General features: G+C 34.4%; 1 protein-coding gene across 2 annotated transcripts in view; it reads right to left on the reverse strand.

The window, feature by feature from the left end:
- The window catches only part of LOC136845740 (dentin sialophosphoprotein-like), a 61,040-nt gene that overhangs the window by 17,181 nt on the left and 21,813 nt on the right, over positions 1-22,046 (reverse strand). The window contains exons 2-3 of one of the 2 annotated variants that reach the window (XM_067115977.1): positions 11,888-12,108; positions 2,899-4,651 (exon numbers count right to left, since the gene is read on the reverse strand). In XM_067115977.1, the coding sequence (XP_066972078.1) occupies positions 2,899-3,989 (1,091 nt within the window). In that variant the 5' untranslated portion in view covers positions 3,990-4,651; positions 11,888-12,108. The remainder of the gene's footprint in view (positions 1-2,898; positions 4,652-11,887; positions 12,109-22,046) is intronic. The other variant, XM_067115976.1, reaches the window with a different exon arrangement.

Raw genomic sequence — 22,046 nt, forward strand, 5'->3', positions numbered from 1 at the left:
TCATATTTTAAAAATTTCACGCCTGATATATGGATTAAGGTAATTTGTACTTCTCGCTCTTCCTGCTTCTATTCACTTTGAAATTAAACCCTTTAGATATGACAACGAATTAAAGGAAGACGCGTATGTCCACGTTTCTTTATCACTTCCTCCGCTTCCGGTTAAACGTCTCTCAGGCAAAGGAATCAAAGAGAGCTTTGTGAATGTGGCTGTCCCGAACGTGCTTTGAGAGTTCAGTGTTTTTTCGAAGGTCTGAACGTGACTGCAAGAACCTTTGCCTTGTGGTTAGAAAAGGATTAGGCAAGACGAAAGGAATAACTGTTAACAAATTTTCTAAGCCAATGAAGATTTTAATCAGGATGATTTAATATATATATATATATATATATATATATATATATATATATATATATATTATATTATATTATATTATATTACGTTACTGTTAGAATATATATGTATATATATATATATATATATATATATATATATATATATATATATATATATATAATATATATTTAATATATATGTGTGTAATATACATACATTACATAATTTATATACATAATATATATTCAATTATTATGCATGTGTGGACCTTGCAGTGTTATTGGTAGCGTTCTCGCTTACCAAGCAAGTGGGGCCTGGTTTGTAATTGTAATTGTCCGCTTATCCACTATGTCTCATAGTACAGCCTTTATACACGCAAATTTTTGCTGTTTACTAATGCGGTACTGTTGTATACCAGTGGTCTAGGCTAGCCATCTACTTCCAAGTCATCTAGGCTGTTGCTACTCTCTCTCTCCTATTACTGGCCCTTGGTACCTTCTTTATGGTCCAGAATGTACCCAAGGAAACAGAAAAATTGTACTATCTCTTCAAAAGCCTGCCCTTCCACCACAACTTGCGTTCCTCCTCACTCTTTCCCCGACTGCTCTTCTTATACATCTCAGCCATAGCCAATCTCATATATTTTGCAGCCCTGTGAATCTCTTGTCAGCTTTTGATACCATCTGTTACATTCGATACATAGTATTGAGTTCACCCACATATCTCTCCAGCAGCATCCATGACCAGTTTCCTGATTGTACTTTTTCTCTGCTTCCTTTCCAGTCGCTATAGTGCTATTTTACTGACTTGTATATTCCACTTGTATATTCCTCCTCCTAATAGTTTAAAAATTTCTGCAATCTCTTGCTTTGACTCTACTCTTATTTATTTGTAAACTGCAAATAGCAGCTCATCTATGTACATCTTTGTAGCTTCCTCCATTACTTACATAAGATGGAGTGTAAAGCAAAGTCCTCTTGTTAAAAGAAAACTGTTTAAAAACTTGTGGATCATTTTAATACCACTTTTGCAGAACATTTATATCTAAATTGTTTTCCTGCCTTAGATATAATAGTCAGCAATGAGGAGCAACAGTGGAAAGCACTAACTAGAAAAGGCATTTTTAATTTTTAAGACCCTTTAACCTCTGATCCACCCTCGCTAAAGCTACTGGCTTCCTGGCCCTCATTTAGAACTGCCGCTGGCATCACACTCCTGAGGTTTATCGCAAGTTTCTAAATTTAGAAGTTTGGGATAATCATTTTGAAACATTTCACTCAGAGATTCCTTCCGGATGCTTCTCAAAGAAAGGTGTTGCTAAAGTAGAATTTCGATTGTATACGAAGAAGTAATGCACACGCGATATCTAAATATATTTTCCTTTCATCATAGAATTCATCTACATGGCTTATGTTATCAGGGTTTCTAAGAACTAGTATGTAATTGCAAGAATACTTTGAGCGTTCCAGTGGCCGTAAAGCACTTCTGCATCAGTCATACGCCTATTTTTCAAATAATGAAAAATAAATAATGATGAAATTGAAAAATATATCAATTTTCAATGTATGAATAAACTACGAACCATTAAATCCAAGTTTATGATCATCCATGTTTGGTCTGTATACTTTTGCCATGACACGCTTACCATATCACGAAATTTGTCAAGATAATTCATCTCATTCAAACAAAATGAATTAGAATCAGGGTTGTTCTACTGTTTTATACACTTTAAAAACTAATTACTGTTATAAGATTTAGCTGCAAGCTACAGATATTTAGGCTCTGGCTTCTCGTAGTGTTTTGTTCTTCTTGGAACGAGTCACTTACATCAGCATAATGATTCTCATTTTAAAGGTCATCTTTATGGTTACACGCTAACCTTTCGAGATATTGTATATAGTACAGTATATTAGTCGGCCCATTCTTGAAAACATTATGCAGATAGTTTGGTTCACTACCTCGTTATGGAATCATTTCTGTAATGATGCTAACTATATTTGCACACTGCAACAATGGCAGTACTTCAGCACCTGCAAAACATTTTTCAACAAGCAACTCAAAGAGCATACGGTATTAACTATTGTATATATCTGTCCTGTAAGTTTATATTCAATACACTGTAAAGATGCCTAGATGAGTAGCGTCCCGAAAAAAGATTTGCTACTACAAGAAAAGAAACTGCATTACCGGATTTCCCGCCTCAAAGTTGCATAAGTACTGGTATCTAACTTCTTACGTATGATTTTAAAAGTTTTAGCTTTTATCGAGTCCTAGCCACATGTGTGTATATCTGACACTACCATGAAATCCACCACAACATGAGGTTAGCTACACCTACTGCAAACATTTACACATTAAATACTTCAGAAATAAGCATCACCATAACTTACCAAATAAACCGTAATAAATATTTTAAATAGAATATGCCAATGGTTCATAAATCGAAATAACCATAAAATACCAACAAATTAATAGGAATTCATAAAAACACAATTCTGCGTAGCTCAAAACAATGAAAGCAGAAAAACAACTCGAGAACAAAGATGGCAATTAATCATAACCTACCTTTGTTCCTTTGCATGTTCTGGTGCGGGTGCAAGGTCTCTTTTGTCACTGTCACTAGAGTCAGACTTTTCATCCCCGATTTCACACACGGCGCACACTGTGAACCTGCTGTTTGCGATCTTATCATCAGCATGCTGACTGGGACATTGTTCAGTGTTATCGCTGTCCAATTTGGCACTTTTAACCAATGCACTCTGCGGAGAGTCACCACTTGTACTGACTTCAGATTCAATTTTGGTAACTCTAGGCTTTGTGGTACGAATCTTGTCAAATTCTTTAATTACTTCCCCATAGAGCTTTTCTGATATCGACTGCCTTACAGGGCCTCTTGACGTTCTCGGATTTATATTTCTCTCCATGACTAAAGTGTCATTAGAATTTTGGTCATTATGTGAACGAATAATGGGTAAATCATTATTCAAATCTGGCTCGTTAGAAGAATTATTCTTTTGGTCCAGAGTCGAGATTCTGTCGGGAACGGTACTTGTTTCTTTGGCAGCCAAATTACCTGAATCAGAAACAGCGCCAGTACTCACATTTTCTTTCGCCGTAACCGAAGAAGACACGTCCGTGCACGCCGCAGGCGCATTATCTTGGTGTAGTTCATTCTCATTATTTTTCTCAAGAACTTCTGTACTTTCTGATAACTCTGGCTCTGGACTCTTCCTTTTAGATTTCGAAGATTTGTCCAGCTTACTAATTCTAAAGGAGGCAAACCTCTGAACAAACCCAGAAGGCTTCTTCTCAGGACTCGTTCTCCTGTCTGAATTATGTCTTTTTTCCAGGCCACCTTTCTTGTCGGGAGCTAGGCCATTTTCTGGCGATAATTTGCTGCTATCTGTGGAATATCGTTTTTCTGGGCTTAATCTCCTGATAAAACTTGGCCGTTTGGTTGGAAATGACTTTTTGTCGACACTTTGACTATTCTCGGACGTCGGATTGCGAAGGATACTGTCACCATCTAAAGCCTTTGGTTTCTTTTCTGGGCTTTGTGTGGCACTTGAGTTTGTGCTCTCAGAATCAGAATCTTGTTTGGCACTTTTCGACGAATGGCCAGATAGTTTTTTAGCCCAGCCAAATACTTTGGGCATTTTGCCAGTGTTTTATGATGATCAGTTCGTGAAAGTATAATGACACGAGAAAATAATTTAAGATATTTCGTAGTTTCTTACTTGCCCTAATGTCTTTTTGTTTTGAATGCACTAGAAATCACCTGGTCCTAATTCGCTAAATGAACTCAGCCTCGTTCACTGAAAAACACGTAACTGAAGGAAACGTTTGTAGTTACCAAACAAATCTCAGTTCATCATCAGCAATAAATTATCAGATCAGGCATTCTGCCCGTCTGGTTTCTTCCAAGATGCTCATCACTACTCAAGTCAGTAATGAGGGCGGAGTTAGTTAGGCAATAATCCGAACAACAATGGCCCGTCTGAACTAACCCAGAACGGAGCAAGATCGGTTACAGCACCAGTGCACAAATACTCAAACACTATACTTGCTGGAAGCTCTGGATAAAAAATGTATTTGAAACTGATCGCTTCCCTGTGGAGATACTTTTTTGACACGGTGTGGGTTGATGATCCTTGTTGTGAAGCCAGTCTGTGACTTACAATAATTAATCAAACGCCTTGGTATCCGTCGGACCTCTGAAGAATATCGGTAAAATAATCGTGGTGTTTCTAAGATGAAGCGGAATCAGGAACAGATGTCAAGAACTCACAGAGGAATTTGAAAGCATTCATGATCACACCTGCAAAGAAAAAAAAATTAGTTCTTTTGAAAGGACCATATTGGCACCGTTAAGTGAAAAGCTAATCATTAATAAACGTTTTACTGCCTCATATGGTATTTTTAGTAAAATTATCATTAGTATGACTGAATGTCAATTGTTCTACATATCGTAAAAGAATGTAATTTAAACCCAGACACATAGATGAACAAAACTATAATTGTTGTACTGTTGAGAAATATGGTTGCTGAGAATGCCATCAGATACAAAAATTATGACCACATGACCAAATGCAACACTAGTATATGTTTTAACGAAGCTATGCTTAATATTAATAAGACTGTATAAATTTTGCGCTAGTGGAAGTCGTACCTACATCTGTGTCAGTACGAATGTTGGACCAATTTACAGCTAAAGCGCTCTTGTTTTCTTTCTGCCTCAGTATTAACACTATGAGCAAGCAGACACTTGAAGATTTCTCAATCAGTTGACAGTTTCAAAAACAAGAATTGAATATTAACCTTTCCTGATAACACTGGAGTATTTTAATGGAAAAAAGGCAGAGTAAAGGTCATTTAATAAACTGAAGAGTTTACGTTTTCTCTCTTGTTAGGTAAATACCATGAAGTATAATGCTCAACATCAAGAAGGGAACAGCTGTGACTGGGTGAGAGAGATTAATTGCAGCGAGCAAAGAAAGCATTGCTTCATCTCAAATTAAGAACTTCGTGTGAACATTCGAAGTGCGAGAAAAGCTATGCCGTCTTGAGTGGTTAGAACACAGTTTATTTTGCACGGATAATAAGTCATTTGTCTTTTACTGGCCTGAGAAAATTCAGTCGAAGTCATCAGCTTTTTCTATAATGTCCATGCATGAAACAAACAGAATAACAAGTAAAATAAGTGCCGAAGTTTCTTCGGCGCAATCGAGTTTTCTGTACAGCAGCTACAGCGTATAATCAAGGTCACCGAAAATAGATCTATCTTTCGGTGGTCTCGGTATAATGCTGTATGAGCCGCACACCATGAAACTTTAACCAAGTCCCGGTGGTGGCCTATGCTACATCGTTGCCAGAGGCACGATTATGGCTAACTTTAACCTTAAATAAAATAAAAACTACTGAGGCTAGAAGGCTGTAATTTGGTATGTTTGATGACTGAAGGGTGGATGATCAACATACCAATTTCCAACCCTCTATCCTCAGTAGTTATTAAGATCTGGGGGCGGATAGAAAAAGTGCGGAGAGAAAAACGTGCGGACAGAATAAAGTGCGGACGGACAGACGAAGCCCGCACAATAGTTTCCTTTTACAGAAAACTAAAAAGTCAAAATATTATTGAATTCCATAAGATGAATGTACAGAAGCTCTTAAAAACCAAGTTGTCAAATATTGCCATAAAAAGATTCAGTCCTTAAATAAGGTATTTTACAGTGTCCAATAAAGTTCAGAATCGAAATATATTCAGTTTTATATTTTCAAACTTTTATAAGAACAATAATTTTGGTTTTGTGAGCAACCCTTATTGGCAATTACCCAGGCGTGACCAGCACACTAATTATATATATAGTAATTATAAATAAAATTTCATACATAAGTTAGTACTGTTACATACTGTACCAATATCGAAAGAAAGCTTAACTTTTAAAGGCGAAGTCTAGAGAAGGTTTAGGAATCAGAAAAGATCGCTTTAAGAATCCTAAGATGGCTTTGGTAAACATGTACTGATATCGACAGAGAAATGCAAAAACACTTTGCTATTGATAGATGCCTTTATGGATCCGGAAAGATTACGTATCAAAATATGAAGAAAGCACTGTTTATGGATCCGGAAAGATGACAACAAAATATAACGAAAGCACTGTTTATGGATCCAGAAAGATGACGTAACAAAATATGATGAAAGTACTGTTTTTTGGCTCCGGAATGATTATGTAACAAAATATGATGAAAGCATTTTTTTGGATCCTGAAAGATTACGCAACAAAACATAATGAAAGCACTCTTTTTGGATCCAGAAAGATTACGTAACAAAACATAATGAAAGCACTGTTTTTGGATCCAGAAAGATTATGTAGCAAAATATAATGAAAGCACTGTTTTTGGATCCGGAAAGATTACGTAACAAAATATAATGAAAGTACTGTTTTTGGATCCTGAAAGATCACGTAACAAAATATAATGAAAGCACTTTTTGGATCCTGAAAGATTACGTAACAAAATAATTTATAATAAAAGCACTGTTTTTGGATCCTGAAAGACTACGTAACAAAATATAATGAAAGCACTGAAAAACTGCTTTTGGATCCTGAAAGATTACATAACAAAATCTAATGAAAGCACTGAAAAACTCACTGATATCATAGGAAAAGGAGTAACAGGGAGATGGCTATATAAAGTCGAGTGTTGATTTCTTATAATTTCTAGTAATTTTATATTGAATATATAGAATTTTGGCCAAAGGCCAAGCACTGGGACCTATGAGGTCATTCAACGCTGAAACGGAAATTGACAGTAAAAGTTGTGAAAGGTGTAACTGGAGGAAACCCTCTCAGTTGCACTATGAATATCAACTGTTAGGGGAAGGTGGAAAGTAAGATGGAAGAGAATATGAAAGGAAGTACAGTAAAAGGAACAAAACGGTTGCAGCTAGGGGCCGAAGGCACGCTGCAAAGACCTTAAGTAATGCCTACAGGCACTACCCTCCCCTTTTAAAGAGGATTAATTTCTATATGTCCAAACTTAGAGAATGTTAAATTTCTATTTCTTAACATAGTGAAGGTTTTACGCTTATGTTTCTAAACAAAACGTCCAGTGCCTAGGTTTTCTACTGAGGTTAATTTTTTGTTTTTAAACCCTGAAGAAATTTAATTTGTAATGTTCCTAAACAGAAACAATAAAATTGTTATACACGTAACAATTTATATTTCTAAAGACATAGAAGACTTATGATTAATTTTTTGTTACTAAATAAAGAATTTTCAGTTTTCTTTCCAAACACAGACATTGTAAGTATTTTTTATTCTCAACATAAAAGGGTTAAATTTTAAGGTTTTCTAAGCTTAGATAATGTTCCTTTCTATTAAGATAGAAGGTTAAATTTATGTTCCTTATACTGGGAAGATTAAATATGAGTTCTTACACTTAGATTAAATTAAAACTCCTAATTAAAATTCCTAATTATGCAGCACGTTAAATCTTCTATTCTAAACACAGAGCAAGAGGATGAGCTACAAGATCTTGGAAGGAACGCAGAGACAGAGGCTTCTGTGAGGCGTTCCTCCTACCTGAACAGGTTAATCCGGAGGTCTCAGGATCGGTATCGACTTACAACCTGAATGCTGATTCTCCTTCCCAACCACGAAAGGAAAAACTTGATCGATAGGGGCATGATAGTTAAGGCTACAGTGGAGAGAAAACACTGACTGATTGACTTAATGCTAAAAACTGATGTCAGAGCATCTGTTGTTGTCGTCGCCTGAAATTCATTATTTGCTAAAATAATCAATTTTTATACTTGTTAGTTTCTCGAGAAACCTTACGAGAGAGAGAGAGAGAGAGAGAGAGAGAGAGAGAGAGAGAGAGAGAGAGAGAGAGAGAGAGAGAGAGAGAGAGAGACCCGTTGTATCATAGTCCTACTGCCTTGTCACACTGTACTTGCGACATATACAAATAAAAAACTCTTGCCCTGTTCCTTTTATTTATTTTTCTTTTGTCTTGGATAGTTTTGTGTTAAAGGTTCTTTGGCGAAATTGCTTTACGATTTTATAAGTTTACGCATTATTGTACGGTGGAAATGGGTCTACTCGTTAAAATAATACACCAGTGAAACTTCCTCAAATATAGACAATACTCAGTCGCATAAAAAGTATACGTGTAAACATGTTCTCTTAAATACCACAGATACCAAAGGAAGATCACGGGCCTTTGGGGGAGAAAGAAAAATGCAAAGAATCCTTCCCAATTTAGGGGCAGGGGAATAAAAATAAGCTGTCAAAGCAACTGGCTTTAAAACCTACAATTTTCTCATATCAACCAAGTGAGAGGCAAGACCAGAGACTGTCACGTGACCACAGAAAAGAGACGGATTAGGAATAACAACTTTCAAGATGAGCACACAAAGTGCAGTAATCCTTATTTCAACGAGGTCGAGAGACCAGCTTTTGACAGGGACGCCCTATTCTTGAGCACCTTAGGTTATTAAAGACAGCAGTGTCTTCAGAGACTCCTCAAAATGAAGCGACTTTTCAGAAACGTGAACTGGGCTCTGTTCAGAGAAAGCAAGTCTTTTATTCATCTGAACAATCTATTTTCAAATTAAACTATTGCAATGTCTAGACATCCCAGCCACTAAAATATACGTGCTTACAACGTTCTAAAACCCTCGACTAAACATTTCTATTCAGTATTAAACAAAAAAAAAAAAAAAAAAGGATTGAATTTCAGTATCCTCTCATAGGCGACGAGGAACCTGAAGGAGTGCTGAAAGTGCAATATGAAAGAATTTTTTCTTGGAAGCGCAGAACTAACTGTACGAGGTTCTCTATGCTCCAGTAGAAGAACCATTAGGAAGTAATGTTGTCTCACTTGCTTTAATGATGACACTAACAAGCATCTTCTGCCAAATTATTTGGGGCTTAGCCGAGCAAATTTTTATGACATATGGTCAATTGCTCTTACTCCTCACTTCATGTGTAAAGTCCTTAAACCATTATTTAATTGTCATTCAGTGAGACGTGATCTTTTCATTTTCTTTCAGATAATCAATATTGAATCTAACAAACTCCCTTGAAAATTATAGGGAATCGCTACACCAGGTTTCATGATGTATTCCAGCAGCATCACTGCCACGTTCCTTATTTGTTTACTCCATTTCTTATTTTGTACAGTTGCCTGTGAAATTTCTTTATAGTTTAACTTTTTCAATTAGAAGAGTGCAAAGTGTGCTCACGACTTTCACTCAAGAGACCTACATAGAGAAGTTGGTCTCCTTCCCTGCTTTTCTTAACTTTTATATTAATGGTCTACACAACTTATTTTTTTTTTTTTATTAAACAGCATGTCGAAAAGTCCATTCTTCACAGACAACTTTCTTCTTTTACAAGAATACTGTTCATCTCGTTAATTCTTATGATTTTTTGTTTATCACAACAACCTATTTGGGATAGACACGAGGATATCAAATGTACCGAAATTTTTACGTGGTTCTCTAATAGTTTAAAAAAGTTGTTGACAATAATCAGGCTATCTTTATCTGTCAGTTAGGAGATAAATCTAACATCTTGATGTCTTCTTAAATGTCTACAGATAATTCTCTCCTTAGAAGTTTCTCAAGTTTTTGTTAATTAAGACCAGTTTGTTTCTGTATCAGCCATTTTAACTTACCAACAGTTTTCTTGATAGATTGGATACAACTTTTCATGTCACGTGCAGCCAGTCTTACATGTAATATTGGCAATTCCCGCGGTTGAAAAATGTCTTGTTTATTCCTTATTGTAAACATTAAATGGGATATAATTTCTAGAGGCTTTATAGTTTGTCAATATCTCTTCAGAGGGATCATGTCAACAGTCTTGCTTCACTTTCTCACTTGCGTTGTGTGGAATTTGTAAATATGTCTCCAGTATTAATCCAACCCCTCTACCTCTTGACTTCTGAAACCTAAAACTCCTTATCAAGGGCTAACCTCTACAGTCATAAGAGCCTTCATAGTGAGGTATAAGCAGCCTGTCATCACACATTAGAGTTGACAGGATGACTATCCTTCCAAGAAAACTGGAAAATACTTTGCTTTCATCATTATTTCATATATATATTATAGTATATATATATATATATATCTTATATATATATATATATATAGAGAGAGAGAGAGAGAGAGAGAGAGAGAGAGAGAGAGAGAGAGAGAGAGAGAGAGAGAGAGAGCTAAAAATCCTAGATCCAAAGAAATCAAATTGTACTGATGAAGGAGAACAGTGCCCGTTAAATATCACCTCCGCAGACGGATGGGTCTTATACAAAGAGGACATTTACAATACCCAACAGATACTGTTTTGGTATTTACCCGAGGCCAGAGTTAATTTTGATGTAAGAGGACACCTGGTCCCTCTACATCTAAAAGAAGGGAGATAAGTCACGGATTGTTACTGGGTGCCTGTAATAACAATTATGCTTATCCGTCTAAGCATCTTACGAATGTAGCCTTACATATGCGTAGAATTCGCATTAGTTTAAGTCACGCGTGTATTGGGTATGCATACCTACGTACTACCTTATTTGCGTGAAAATTCGTGCAGGAAGTCGTGTAGAAAAGGAGCGGGGGTGAGAACGAGAGAGTTTTAGTCAATAATGATGACTGATGTAAACTTAAGAGCCAAATCCACTGATTTACAATAAGTAAAAAAATTTGTCGACAGTTTAAACTACCATTTCCTTGGGTTACATTTTGATTTACATTTATGTCCCTAATACGCAATATATTCAGTTTCCAATTGTCACGTTTTCAGGACAACATAATGAGCCTATTTATTTAGTGAATTTGATGTGAACTCTTCTTAAGAATGAGACACATGTATTTCGATGGTCGGAACGCTTATCTGTTGCTTGTTTTCGAATTAGAATGTCTTTCTTGTTCTTCCTGACCTGGTTTCCATCCTTCTTCCTTTAGAGGAACTACTATTATTATTATTAAAGTAGTTTAACCAGACCACTGAGCTGACTTTCAGCTCTCATAGGGCTGGCCCGAAGGATCAGATTAAAATACTAGGCCCAGGCCTGAGGCCAAGCGCTGGGACCCAATAGATCATTCGGTACAATGATGAATGAATTAAAATGAAATTAAAAACTGCATATAGGCACATCCTCTCATACTGAAACACATACATTCAACAAATACATTTACTCAGACTTCCTTACATACATACTAAAAAGGTATATTAAAATTCAGAATATAAATTAAGCAACATTTGAAAATTTTGCCCCTTTTTAACTCTGCTCCTTATGAAAACTATCTCTGATAACAGATCATTGTGCACAATATAACCCAAGCTTAACTCAATGCGCCTCTCTAAAGCATGACCTATATAGCTCATATAAATACAAATCATCTGCCTTGCCCTAAAATAAAAAAAATAAAAAAAATTAGGCGAAATTATACCTAGTAAATCTTATATAATCTATAAAAAGAAGCAAATTTCAAAGCAGACGCCATAAAGCATGAAGCATTATCAAGAAAAACAAAAAGAACCTGTAACATCACTTCTAATTGCGAGCGTCTGGCATCACAAGAAATTGCTTGACAACACAATGGAGAAAAAGGCAATATGTTCCACCAGCCCAATTTCCCGGGGTATCTTCCTCATCAGGTGATTCATAAAGTTGCTTTTTACGTTTTTTGGATGATCCTTGACCTTGATTTAAAATTGTGACGCACACATTTTTCAAGGTGAAACAATTGAGCAGTATTCAGTATTCCACAACCTGTAAGATATCAATTAAGAATCTCACCAAATCTTTGGTATAACATTACAGTAGAAATGACCTCAATAGCCAAGTTTATAGGCCATACCTTGAACAATTTCCGGTCTTAATTTCAACTCAGAAGGTATTCAACATTAAACCCTAAACACTGAAACTCTATATACTTACTAATACCCCGAGCACTCACTATCTTTGTGACGTCAGTCATTTTATGAATATCAGATAAGGAATTTTGGGGGCGTCACCTATTGATTTTTGGCCTAATCAGCTACTGGCATTTCTCGTTGAGTGAGGTTGTGTGACACAGATTGAGACTACATGCATTAAACGAGTGTATAAATTACAGCCAGCGACCGTAACCTTTTACCGTAAGCAACAAATTATGCAATAACTGGCGTTTCCTAACTAGATATGAAGGTTTGTCACAGTCACACCTATCCAACATCCGGTGTGTGTGTGTGTGTGTGTTTGTTTGTTTGAGAGAGAGAGAGAGAGAGAGAGAGAGAGAGAGAGAGAGAGAGAGAGAGAGAGAGAGAGAGAGAGAGAGAGTTTGATACAGGAGCTTCGTTGTTTTTAACACTATTTGCACTTAACGTATTTTGATTTAGCGCTTTCAGGCAATGTAATTACGTTGAGAATAAACAAATCAAAAGTCCATTCCACTGTCTGAAGCCAAGAAAAATAATACGGCTAATAAAAGAGGGCTGTTTCACTACTTAAGCATGTCAGTCTTCTATGACCAAGGGTTTTCAGTTTACATCGTGCAATTAGAATATAAAATGCAACTAAAATTCGAATATAAAATACAACTAAAATTAGAATATAGATATATCTAAAATTCAAATATAAAATACAACTAAAATTCGAATATAAGATACAACTATAATTAGAATATAAAATGCAACTATAATTAGAATATAAAATGCAACTATAAATAGAGTATAAAATACAAGCGAATGAATTCCTCCTGACATCTCTCCCTGACTGCAGTTCCTCCTTCCTTTCGAACCCTTTAATAACGGAGCAACGGGACATTTTCCACCCACTTGTCAGAACGACCTCCCATTTCAGGTGTTTGCATCGCCTTGTGATGATTAATTACGCTCTCAAAAACAGACTAATGATACCACAGAGTTTACGACCTGACGTCATAGATGTCTGACTGAGTTTCCAAAAATATCTAACCCCATCGACATCCTCAACTGATCAAATCGTCTTTCATTGGATTCTCGTAAGTGGAAAGAAACCAAGGAAAAACATTTTGAGGGTCTTAAAATACTTATAAGTGCCATGTAATTCCTTCTAAGGAACCGTACGTTGATGCTCAAGTTTAATGGCTCTTTACAACATCTATAAATCTTTGCACTTTTATACTGGTTTTATCCGAGTTCTACCGGTTATTTAGGATGACTGATACAAAGATACGCTTTTACCACGCATTTAATGATGTTTGTTCTCTGATAAGTAAATACTGAGGCCAAAATTAAAATCTGAACATCCTAACAGTACGTCCTGAGAGAGAGAGAGAGAGAGAGAGAGAGAGAGAGAGAGAGAGAGAGAGAGAGAGAGAGAGAGAGATTTAAAACTTCTACTTTACTGAGTAAATGTTCACGCTATACTTAGGGGAAAGCAGGTAAAAAGTTCATTGCGTGACTTTACTTCAGATGGCTGGATTATGTGAGCCTTGATATTTTCCCAGTGACGTGAACACCGGGATTCTTTACACAGCCTAACACTAATCACCGATCGAAACTCAGAGAGGCTTGACTGCGCCTATGTGAAAGTAACTGTGTTCTTGGTAAATTTCAGATGCAAAGTATTTATTGTAACGAGTTCCACTACCATATCACACTAAGTTACCTGTCTTCTAAATTTCTTTTGTGTATGATCTACGAATTCCTGATAACTTTTTAACGTCTATATCTATAAAACTATGATACGTCTATATCTATAAATACAAATATATGTGTTGTTGTATATATATATATATATATATATATATATATATATATATATATATATATATATATATATATATATATATATATATATATATATATATATATAAGTGAAACTGAACATGTTTGTTTCATAGATGATCTAAATAAATATATGTAATAAATTAACAAGTGAAGAAAGAAGCAAACGCATATATACATTAACGAAAATTACATAAATAAATAAAGAAAAATAAGCTCGTGTATTCTTAAACAAGTATGTTTATACATATCTTTCTCACACTTTCAAAAAAAAAAATATATATATATAACATATAATATACAGTACATATAACACACAATATATAATATACATATAACATATAATAATATATATTATAAATATGTATTATATATAATGTATAAAACAGCTGTATAAATATTTATTAGCGATTATATACTCTAAAATTATTTCCATTTGAACATTACTTTGATAAAAAAAATTTTGATATTATTTTTTAGACAAATTTACGTTAAAGTGTTCAAATTGTTCTTATAAACATTATGACTCATGAGAATATCAGTTTACTTCAAATTATAAATCGTTCTTATGAACATTATACATCAATAGGATATCAGTTTACTTCGAATTATAAGTCTTAAACTTCAGGAAAATAACCAACCATAATTTTCCAAAAGTTGGCTGTGCATTAGTGGTCTTGAATCAATAGTATATTTGTAATAATCATTATAACCATCACTCACACAACAGTACAACATTTAAGTAAAAAAAAATCATAGACTCGCAATAAATTTACACTCTCAATAAATTTACAGGTCTAATAGCATAATAAGGATTCACAAGTAATATTATAATTCTCAAAAAGTCATGTAGAATAAACCTAGAATCCTATTAATCTGCAATACAAATTTCCTTACAACAAACAGCCCGTAAGTTAAAATTGGAAAACAGAGATGGAATAATTCCCATAACAACTGAATGAATAAGAAATAATATGCTGGCCCATACAAAAAAAAAAAATTAAATAAATCAAAACAAGTTATTTTGGTATATATATACTACTCATTTAAAGCTTCTTTTCGCGAATGCAAATAAGAAAACCAAAGAAACTTAAATCCCCTTAGGATTCCAACAATCACGCAGCAAATGTCATCGACAATCACTGACAAAATGACTCGCTCGTTTACGAGAATGATCAAAATACTGAATTCTCTGAAATTCAAATTCAGAGTTTCCCTGATAACAGGAGTCTAAGGAGAGGCACCAACAACGGAACTGATTCTTCTCAAGGTTTTGCAGATATGAAATCTGACACCAGGCGAAACATAAAGTAAAGGATCTTATCACTTAGACAAACACAGACAATTAAAATTCTAGGTATCACATTTCACCCTGGTCCCATGACTGAAGAACTAGAAAAGGACCTAAAAAGAACAATGGTCGAAATAATAATGCATGAATAAACATTATATTTATATATATATATATATATATATATATATATATATATATATATATATATATATATATATATATATATATATATATATATATATATTAATGAATTTCAGAACGAAGAACATCCAAAGGATATTTTTAATAACTTTATTTTTGACGTTTCGGTACAAATCTGGTGCAATTTCGAAAAATATAGCTATAAATATATATATATATATATATATATATATATATATATATATATATACAATATATACAATTATTTGTATATATGTATATATAAATATCAAAATATTTTATATATATAAAATATATATATATATATATATATATATATATAAATATATATATATATATATATATATATATATATATATATATATATATATATATATATATATAATATATAGATAGATAGACAGATAGATACATGACTGTGTTTGTAATTTAAGCTTTAAACTGCGTCACTGTCTTCTTAAGCTTTATCTTTCTAAGTGTGACTGCACTTTCAATTAGCAACAAAATCCAATTGCATCATAATTTGCCAAAATAAGACTGATGAAACACAGCACGGTGATGATAAAAAAAAATATTGCGCAAAATGGCCTCAACGGCTATTATTACGAATTCTGAAGCTCTGTGAATCTATCATATACATTGGCTTTCATTTTTCATTCTAAATTCGTTGTAACATGAAAATAACCCATATATTTCCAGCAACTATTTAGCTGAGATTAAAAATAAGATGAGCGATCTGCATACACATTCGTATGCAAAAGCGTTCTTAAAGTATAAGTAACGTTGATTGTTCACCCTTCTCTTGAAACTGTCCTCCCTACGCTGAAGTTAACATCTAACACTTTTTTTTTTTACTTCCACGTTTTATGTTTTGAAAAAAAAATCATATGATCAGTAAGGCCTCTTAATACACAATGAGAAATATGAATTACAACCATATAAAAGATTCCCCTGGACTTACGTAATATTCAATCTTGTGGATGCCAGTCACTTAATACAGGAAATTGAGCAATAAAGAATTACGTTAAACATTAATAAAAAAAAAGTCATTTACACAACTTCTTAATTCATGCGTTCAATAACTGGGCTTCCGCCTTTGCCAGACTTCACTTAATACCAAGAATTCGTCTCAGACGTGTCTATGAAATTTTCCTAAATGAAAAAGACAAATATTGTATATATTACCTCCTCGGAGCCAGTCCAGGAATTTTAAGTTTCTTAGCGTTTATTAACTTATCAGTTGTTCTGTCACAGAAGTAGCGATACATTAATACATTAATGAACTATATCTGTTTTATAATGAACATCGATATACAACATTGTTCATGTTTGAGAATGAAATCTGATAACTTATCACTTCATTTAGGTTAACCACATGAGTTCCAAATCCGCGTGTATCGAGATGTGTCAAGTATGTGACTCAGTATAGCTGTGTTATCAGAACAAATTTTCAGGCAACGACATTGACAAAATAGATCTCTATATACCTTCCAGCGAATACAAAATCTCTTCTTTATTTTAAAACCAAATCGTCATGCCATTTATCCCTATCGATAATTCCAAAGGACATCTATCCAATATGAAACTAAAGAGTTTCTTCTCAACAAATTAACATAAAAATTTATCAACCTGAATAAAATTTCGCACCATACTGACTCATTCTCTATCTGTTTCCTTGGAAGACCGCTAAAACATTTTCAATCAAGCCACAAGCCGAGCCGATGATTTCCATCTTTCAAACTTCACCTGGGAAGGTTCGTGACCTTTATGGTCAAACGTAGACAGGACCCAGGACTCAGTGAGAGCTGACATGAACCAAAAGATGCCGCTGATTGATCTCGATAACAGCATAATTTCAAGCACTAAATTTATCTTCGTTTTAACATCATTAAGAATGACGTTAACTACTAAAATGCCCATTGAAACTTCTAATAATATGCACGACATCTGTTTTGTTTAGTATGAAATTTGCAGGTTTCAAAAGATCAGAAATGGAAACTGAAAAACTCATCAGTCTGAACTGTGCATGGCAAACCAGTCAGGCACACACACAAAAAAAATCAACTTGTCCCTCAGACACTGTTCAGCCCTACTGAACGAGGGGATAGATTCCGATAATTTAATACTTTTTGCCAATTTTATTTGTGGGAGAGCCAACGCCCTGCAGCAGTCACGGCGTGACGGGAGTCATCAGAAAATGTCAGTATACGGCATGTCGTTGGGTCACACATCGAAACAATTTCGAACTCTGCTAAATTCATGACAAAGTATTTATCTTTAGGTGATTTAAAATATATGTTTCACAGATATGTCGCATTCACTGCGAACCGTCACATACTAAGAGGTTTATGAAGTTTGCGTAATAAGTCTACGATGTGTAAACCATAGGCATATCTTTCTATTTACTTTTATTTATCACACAATAGTCCTGGTATCGCCTTGAGGCCTATCTGGGTATGGGAGAAAATTGTCCGTATATGTAGCGCTAATATAACCATCTACAGGAAATGTTTAGGTGAACTAGTCCCATTGTAAAGCTCTATTTTTTCATTGAAAAGAACCGTCCAAATTAGAATTGTAGAAGTATCGCATATGCGTTTCATAAATGAATTACACGTAACAATCATTTGTTTAATGGTCCTATTAACCACATTCTGCATTATTAGTTTTAACAACTAACCTCGTTACCGTAACCTTTAAACTGTCCTCAATATTAATCTACAACAAGAATAAATGGGTGAATGGACTCTGCTGGTTATATTACGTATTCCAAAATAATATGTTAACTACAGACACCAACTAAAAACTTCACATTTGAAAGACTTTCAGCTGCTTAGTTTTTTTTAATTCAGGCGCCAATATAACAGAAGACCCAACGCCCGTATCTAGCCCAGGCTCGAAGGAAAAGTGTGGTGCACGATGAAGCCTAAGGAATCAAATGGAAGAGCGGTATCTATAATATTCCTGTGTTTTTTTATGTTAAAAACTCGTAGTTCCAAAATATTAAATGAAAAGCATTTCATACTTTTTCTATGATAAAATTCCAATAGCATGCGTAAATTAAAAAGAAATCAGGAAAAACAACATAATTTGAATTTCATGCCAAATTAAAAACTAAAAGTTTATTAAAACAATTGAAAATGCAACAAAGTTTATTCGGCATAATCGAGTTTTCTGTACAGCGTATAATCAAGGCCACCGAAGACAGATCTATCTTTCGGTGGTCTCGGTATAATGCTGTATGAGCCGTGGCCATGAAACTTTAACCACGGCCCGGTGGAGGCCTGGCCTATGTCGTTGGCAGACGCACGATCATGGCTAACTTGAACCTTAAATAAAATAAAAAATTACTGAAGCTAGACGGCTGCAATTTGGTATGTTTGATGATTGGAGGGTGGATGATCAACATACCAATTTGCAGCCCCCTAGCCTCAGTAGTTTTTAAGATGAGGGCGGACAGAAAAAGCGCGGACGGACAGACAAAGCCATCTCAATAGTTTTATTTTACAGAAAACTAAAATGAAAGTGAAGGTGAAATCACTGATCTGCAGGGAATCAGAAAATCCGAAGAGGGCCGTCGTGGGCCGACTCCTCAGACGTTTCGTGGGCGCATGTAGCGTTCGCAGGTGTTAAAAGTATCAGCTAACCGAGAAGAATTCCATCCTCTTGAACTTGTCAATACCGAAATGATCGACGCCCAGCAAGTCAACCTAACTTAAGTGACGTACTCCAACACAACAAGCCTTGTGACGTCATCAGACAAGACGCTCTTCAAAGCAAAGCGTCTGAAGGAGGAGGAGGAGGAGGAGGAGGAGGAGGAGGAGGAGGAGGAGGAGGAGGAGGAGATGGTGGTGGAAGATCACCTCGTGCCAATTATTTATTCAACCGGCGTTATTTATTTGCATCGGCAATCATTAAGTCTTTCGTAAGACTGGAGAAAGTCTCGGCCCTTCATCCTAGAACTGAATGCCTCATATCAAAAAGGCTCTTCTCATAACTCTTCAGATTACAAGATGTTAACAGGTTAAAAATAGAAAATATGAATTACTTGGTCAATTTTTTACTTTTTTAATGTACACACACACATATACTGTATATATATGTATATACATATATATACAGTATATATATATATATATATATATATATATATATATATATATATATATATATATATATATATATATATATATATATATATATACATACTGTACATATACATGACATGCATACATATATATATACTGTGTGTGTATATATATATATATATATATATATATATATATATATATATATATATATAGATATATTTATATATGTGTATATATATGTATAGTATATATATTTGTACGTTACATTACAAACATTATCGGAAACCTCACGAGTTACGAGAAGCAGTGATGAAATATTTAAAAATAGAAGCACAGTGTGACATAGCGACACGGATGTTTGTTACGAGTACAAGTTAAATGTACATACACTCTCATCTATTTGATTGTTTAAACAGGCTGAAATTATTTGTCAATTGATCTGTTTAACACTGTCGTCGCATCAATAATCCTCAGTCCCTTCAGATAAGACTGATTTATGAAGGCCTGGTTTGGAGTCACTAGGCATAACTCATATCAACCTTTACCGCCTCTTCCTGTTTGCATCATTCTTTCTGCGAACCGGTTTAATTAAATGGAGTCGGAAGTGTTGTACTGCAAAACCCACATAATCCAATTCCTATTTTCATTTATATTTATAAAGCTATTTTTTTTCTTGTTCGGTGCTGAGTAGCTTTATGTTCCATATATTTTTTTTTCTTCATTATCAATTTTCTTTAAATTCCCGGGTATTGGATTTTAGTTTGCATATGTTGCACTGATATTTTCTTCATTTCCTAAAATATTAATTCTAATTATAACACATGCACAGGTAATCATGTACCATGCAAAACACAAACACACTGACACATATACATATATAAATTATTATATATATATATATATATATATATATATATATATATATATATATATATATATATATATATATATATATATAATATATATATATATATATATATATATATATATATATATATATATATATATATATATATATATATATATATATATATATATATATATATATATATATATATATATATTATATATATAATTTATATATATATATATATATATATATATATATATATATATATATATATATATATATATTAGTACCCGTAGTCCTTTGGTTGATAAATTCTTCTCCCCAGTACAAAGTTCTGAGTTCGATTCCCAAGCGTGCTAGAACTTTCAAGCCCTTTTCCATTAAACCGCACAAACAGATTCAGCATGTACCTAGGAGGGGTGTCTGTCCTAATACTTCTTAGTACCGTCCTACCAGTCTTGGTTGAGTAACCCGAGTCCAGACGTCCTTTTCAGGGCTCTCATTCTAACACCCTACCCCCATTTTGGTCAAGAAGCCGTGCTAGCATAAGGTCAGCGTAATCTAAAGCAATTTTCCTATCTCACTGGGGTCTGGCCACTTCTGTGAGACTTCGGAGAACCGTTTGTAGTTGCTAGTTAAATCCGAGATATTCAAAACTCGGGCATAAAACTCAACCAGCCAGAAGTTCATGACCTTACCTCATCCTCTACAAGCTTTTTCCTTGCTTCTTGTCTAGCCATTTCATATCTGTTGTTTATGTCTTAATATCTGCTGTCCTATGCATCTCTAGTGGTGTTCCTCTGCCTTCTGTTCGCTTGTCTGTTTCTTCCTTTATATTTGACTGTCTCCAGTCTACCTTTTGCAATCTAAGCTTTCAATGATAATTTAACCCTTTCTGTTGATTTCACTCTAATTTCAGTTGCTGTGTCCCCATCTACTAACTCTGATCTTGTGAGATTTTCAGATAGGACTCCCTGTCAAAGACTGCCAATACTCTTGCCTATTTCGTTGTCTCCTCTACTTTACTTTTATGAAAATTTCATTGAAATCCTTGATCTTTTTGAGTTTTTGGGTTATAAGGCTTCTTCATACTTGACACAGGGTTCAAGCTACTAAAATTTTCTCGAAAAAAATTAGCGGACGATTAGCTACGTAAATATCTTTCATCAACCTAATGATGAAAGCTTTATATTGGATTTATTCGTCACTGTTTGGAGTATTACAGTTTACCGTGGAGTACTTCAACTTTAATATTTCCTATGTAGGACTGAATCTCTTTTATCGTAACTCTGGATCCTCTTCTTCCCAAGAAGATGGTGACTTTTATTTCTTGCGTAAAGGTACAGTTTCGGTATCTGCTCCGCTAAGCTCAAGGTGACTCTAAAATGATCCATATAACACGTTATTTACACATATGCATATGTTTTTATGTTTGCTTATCAATTCTCCTTAGAGATGGGTAAACATATGCAATATGTCATACTGGTAGATTGGTACATATGACGTAAAGAGCGACAAACGAGCATGATCACGAGGAGAAAAAAAAAAGGAATAAATTAGTA

The sequence above is a fragment of the Macrobrachium rosenbergii genome, chromosome 14 (assembly GCF_040412425.1).
Source record: "Macrobrachium rosenbergii isolate ZJJX-2024 chromosome 14, ASM4041242v1, whole genome shotgun sequence".
NCBI classification, from domain to species: domain Eukaryota; kingdom Metazoa; phylum Arthropoda; class Malacostraca; order Decapoda; family Palaemonidae; genus Macrobrachium; species Macrobrachium rosenbergii.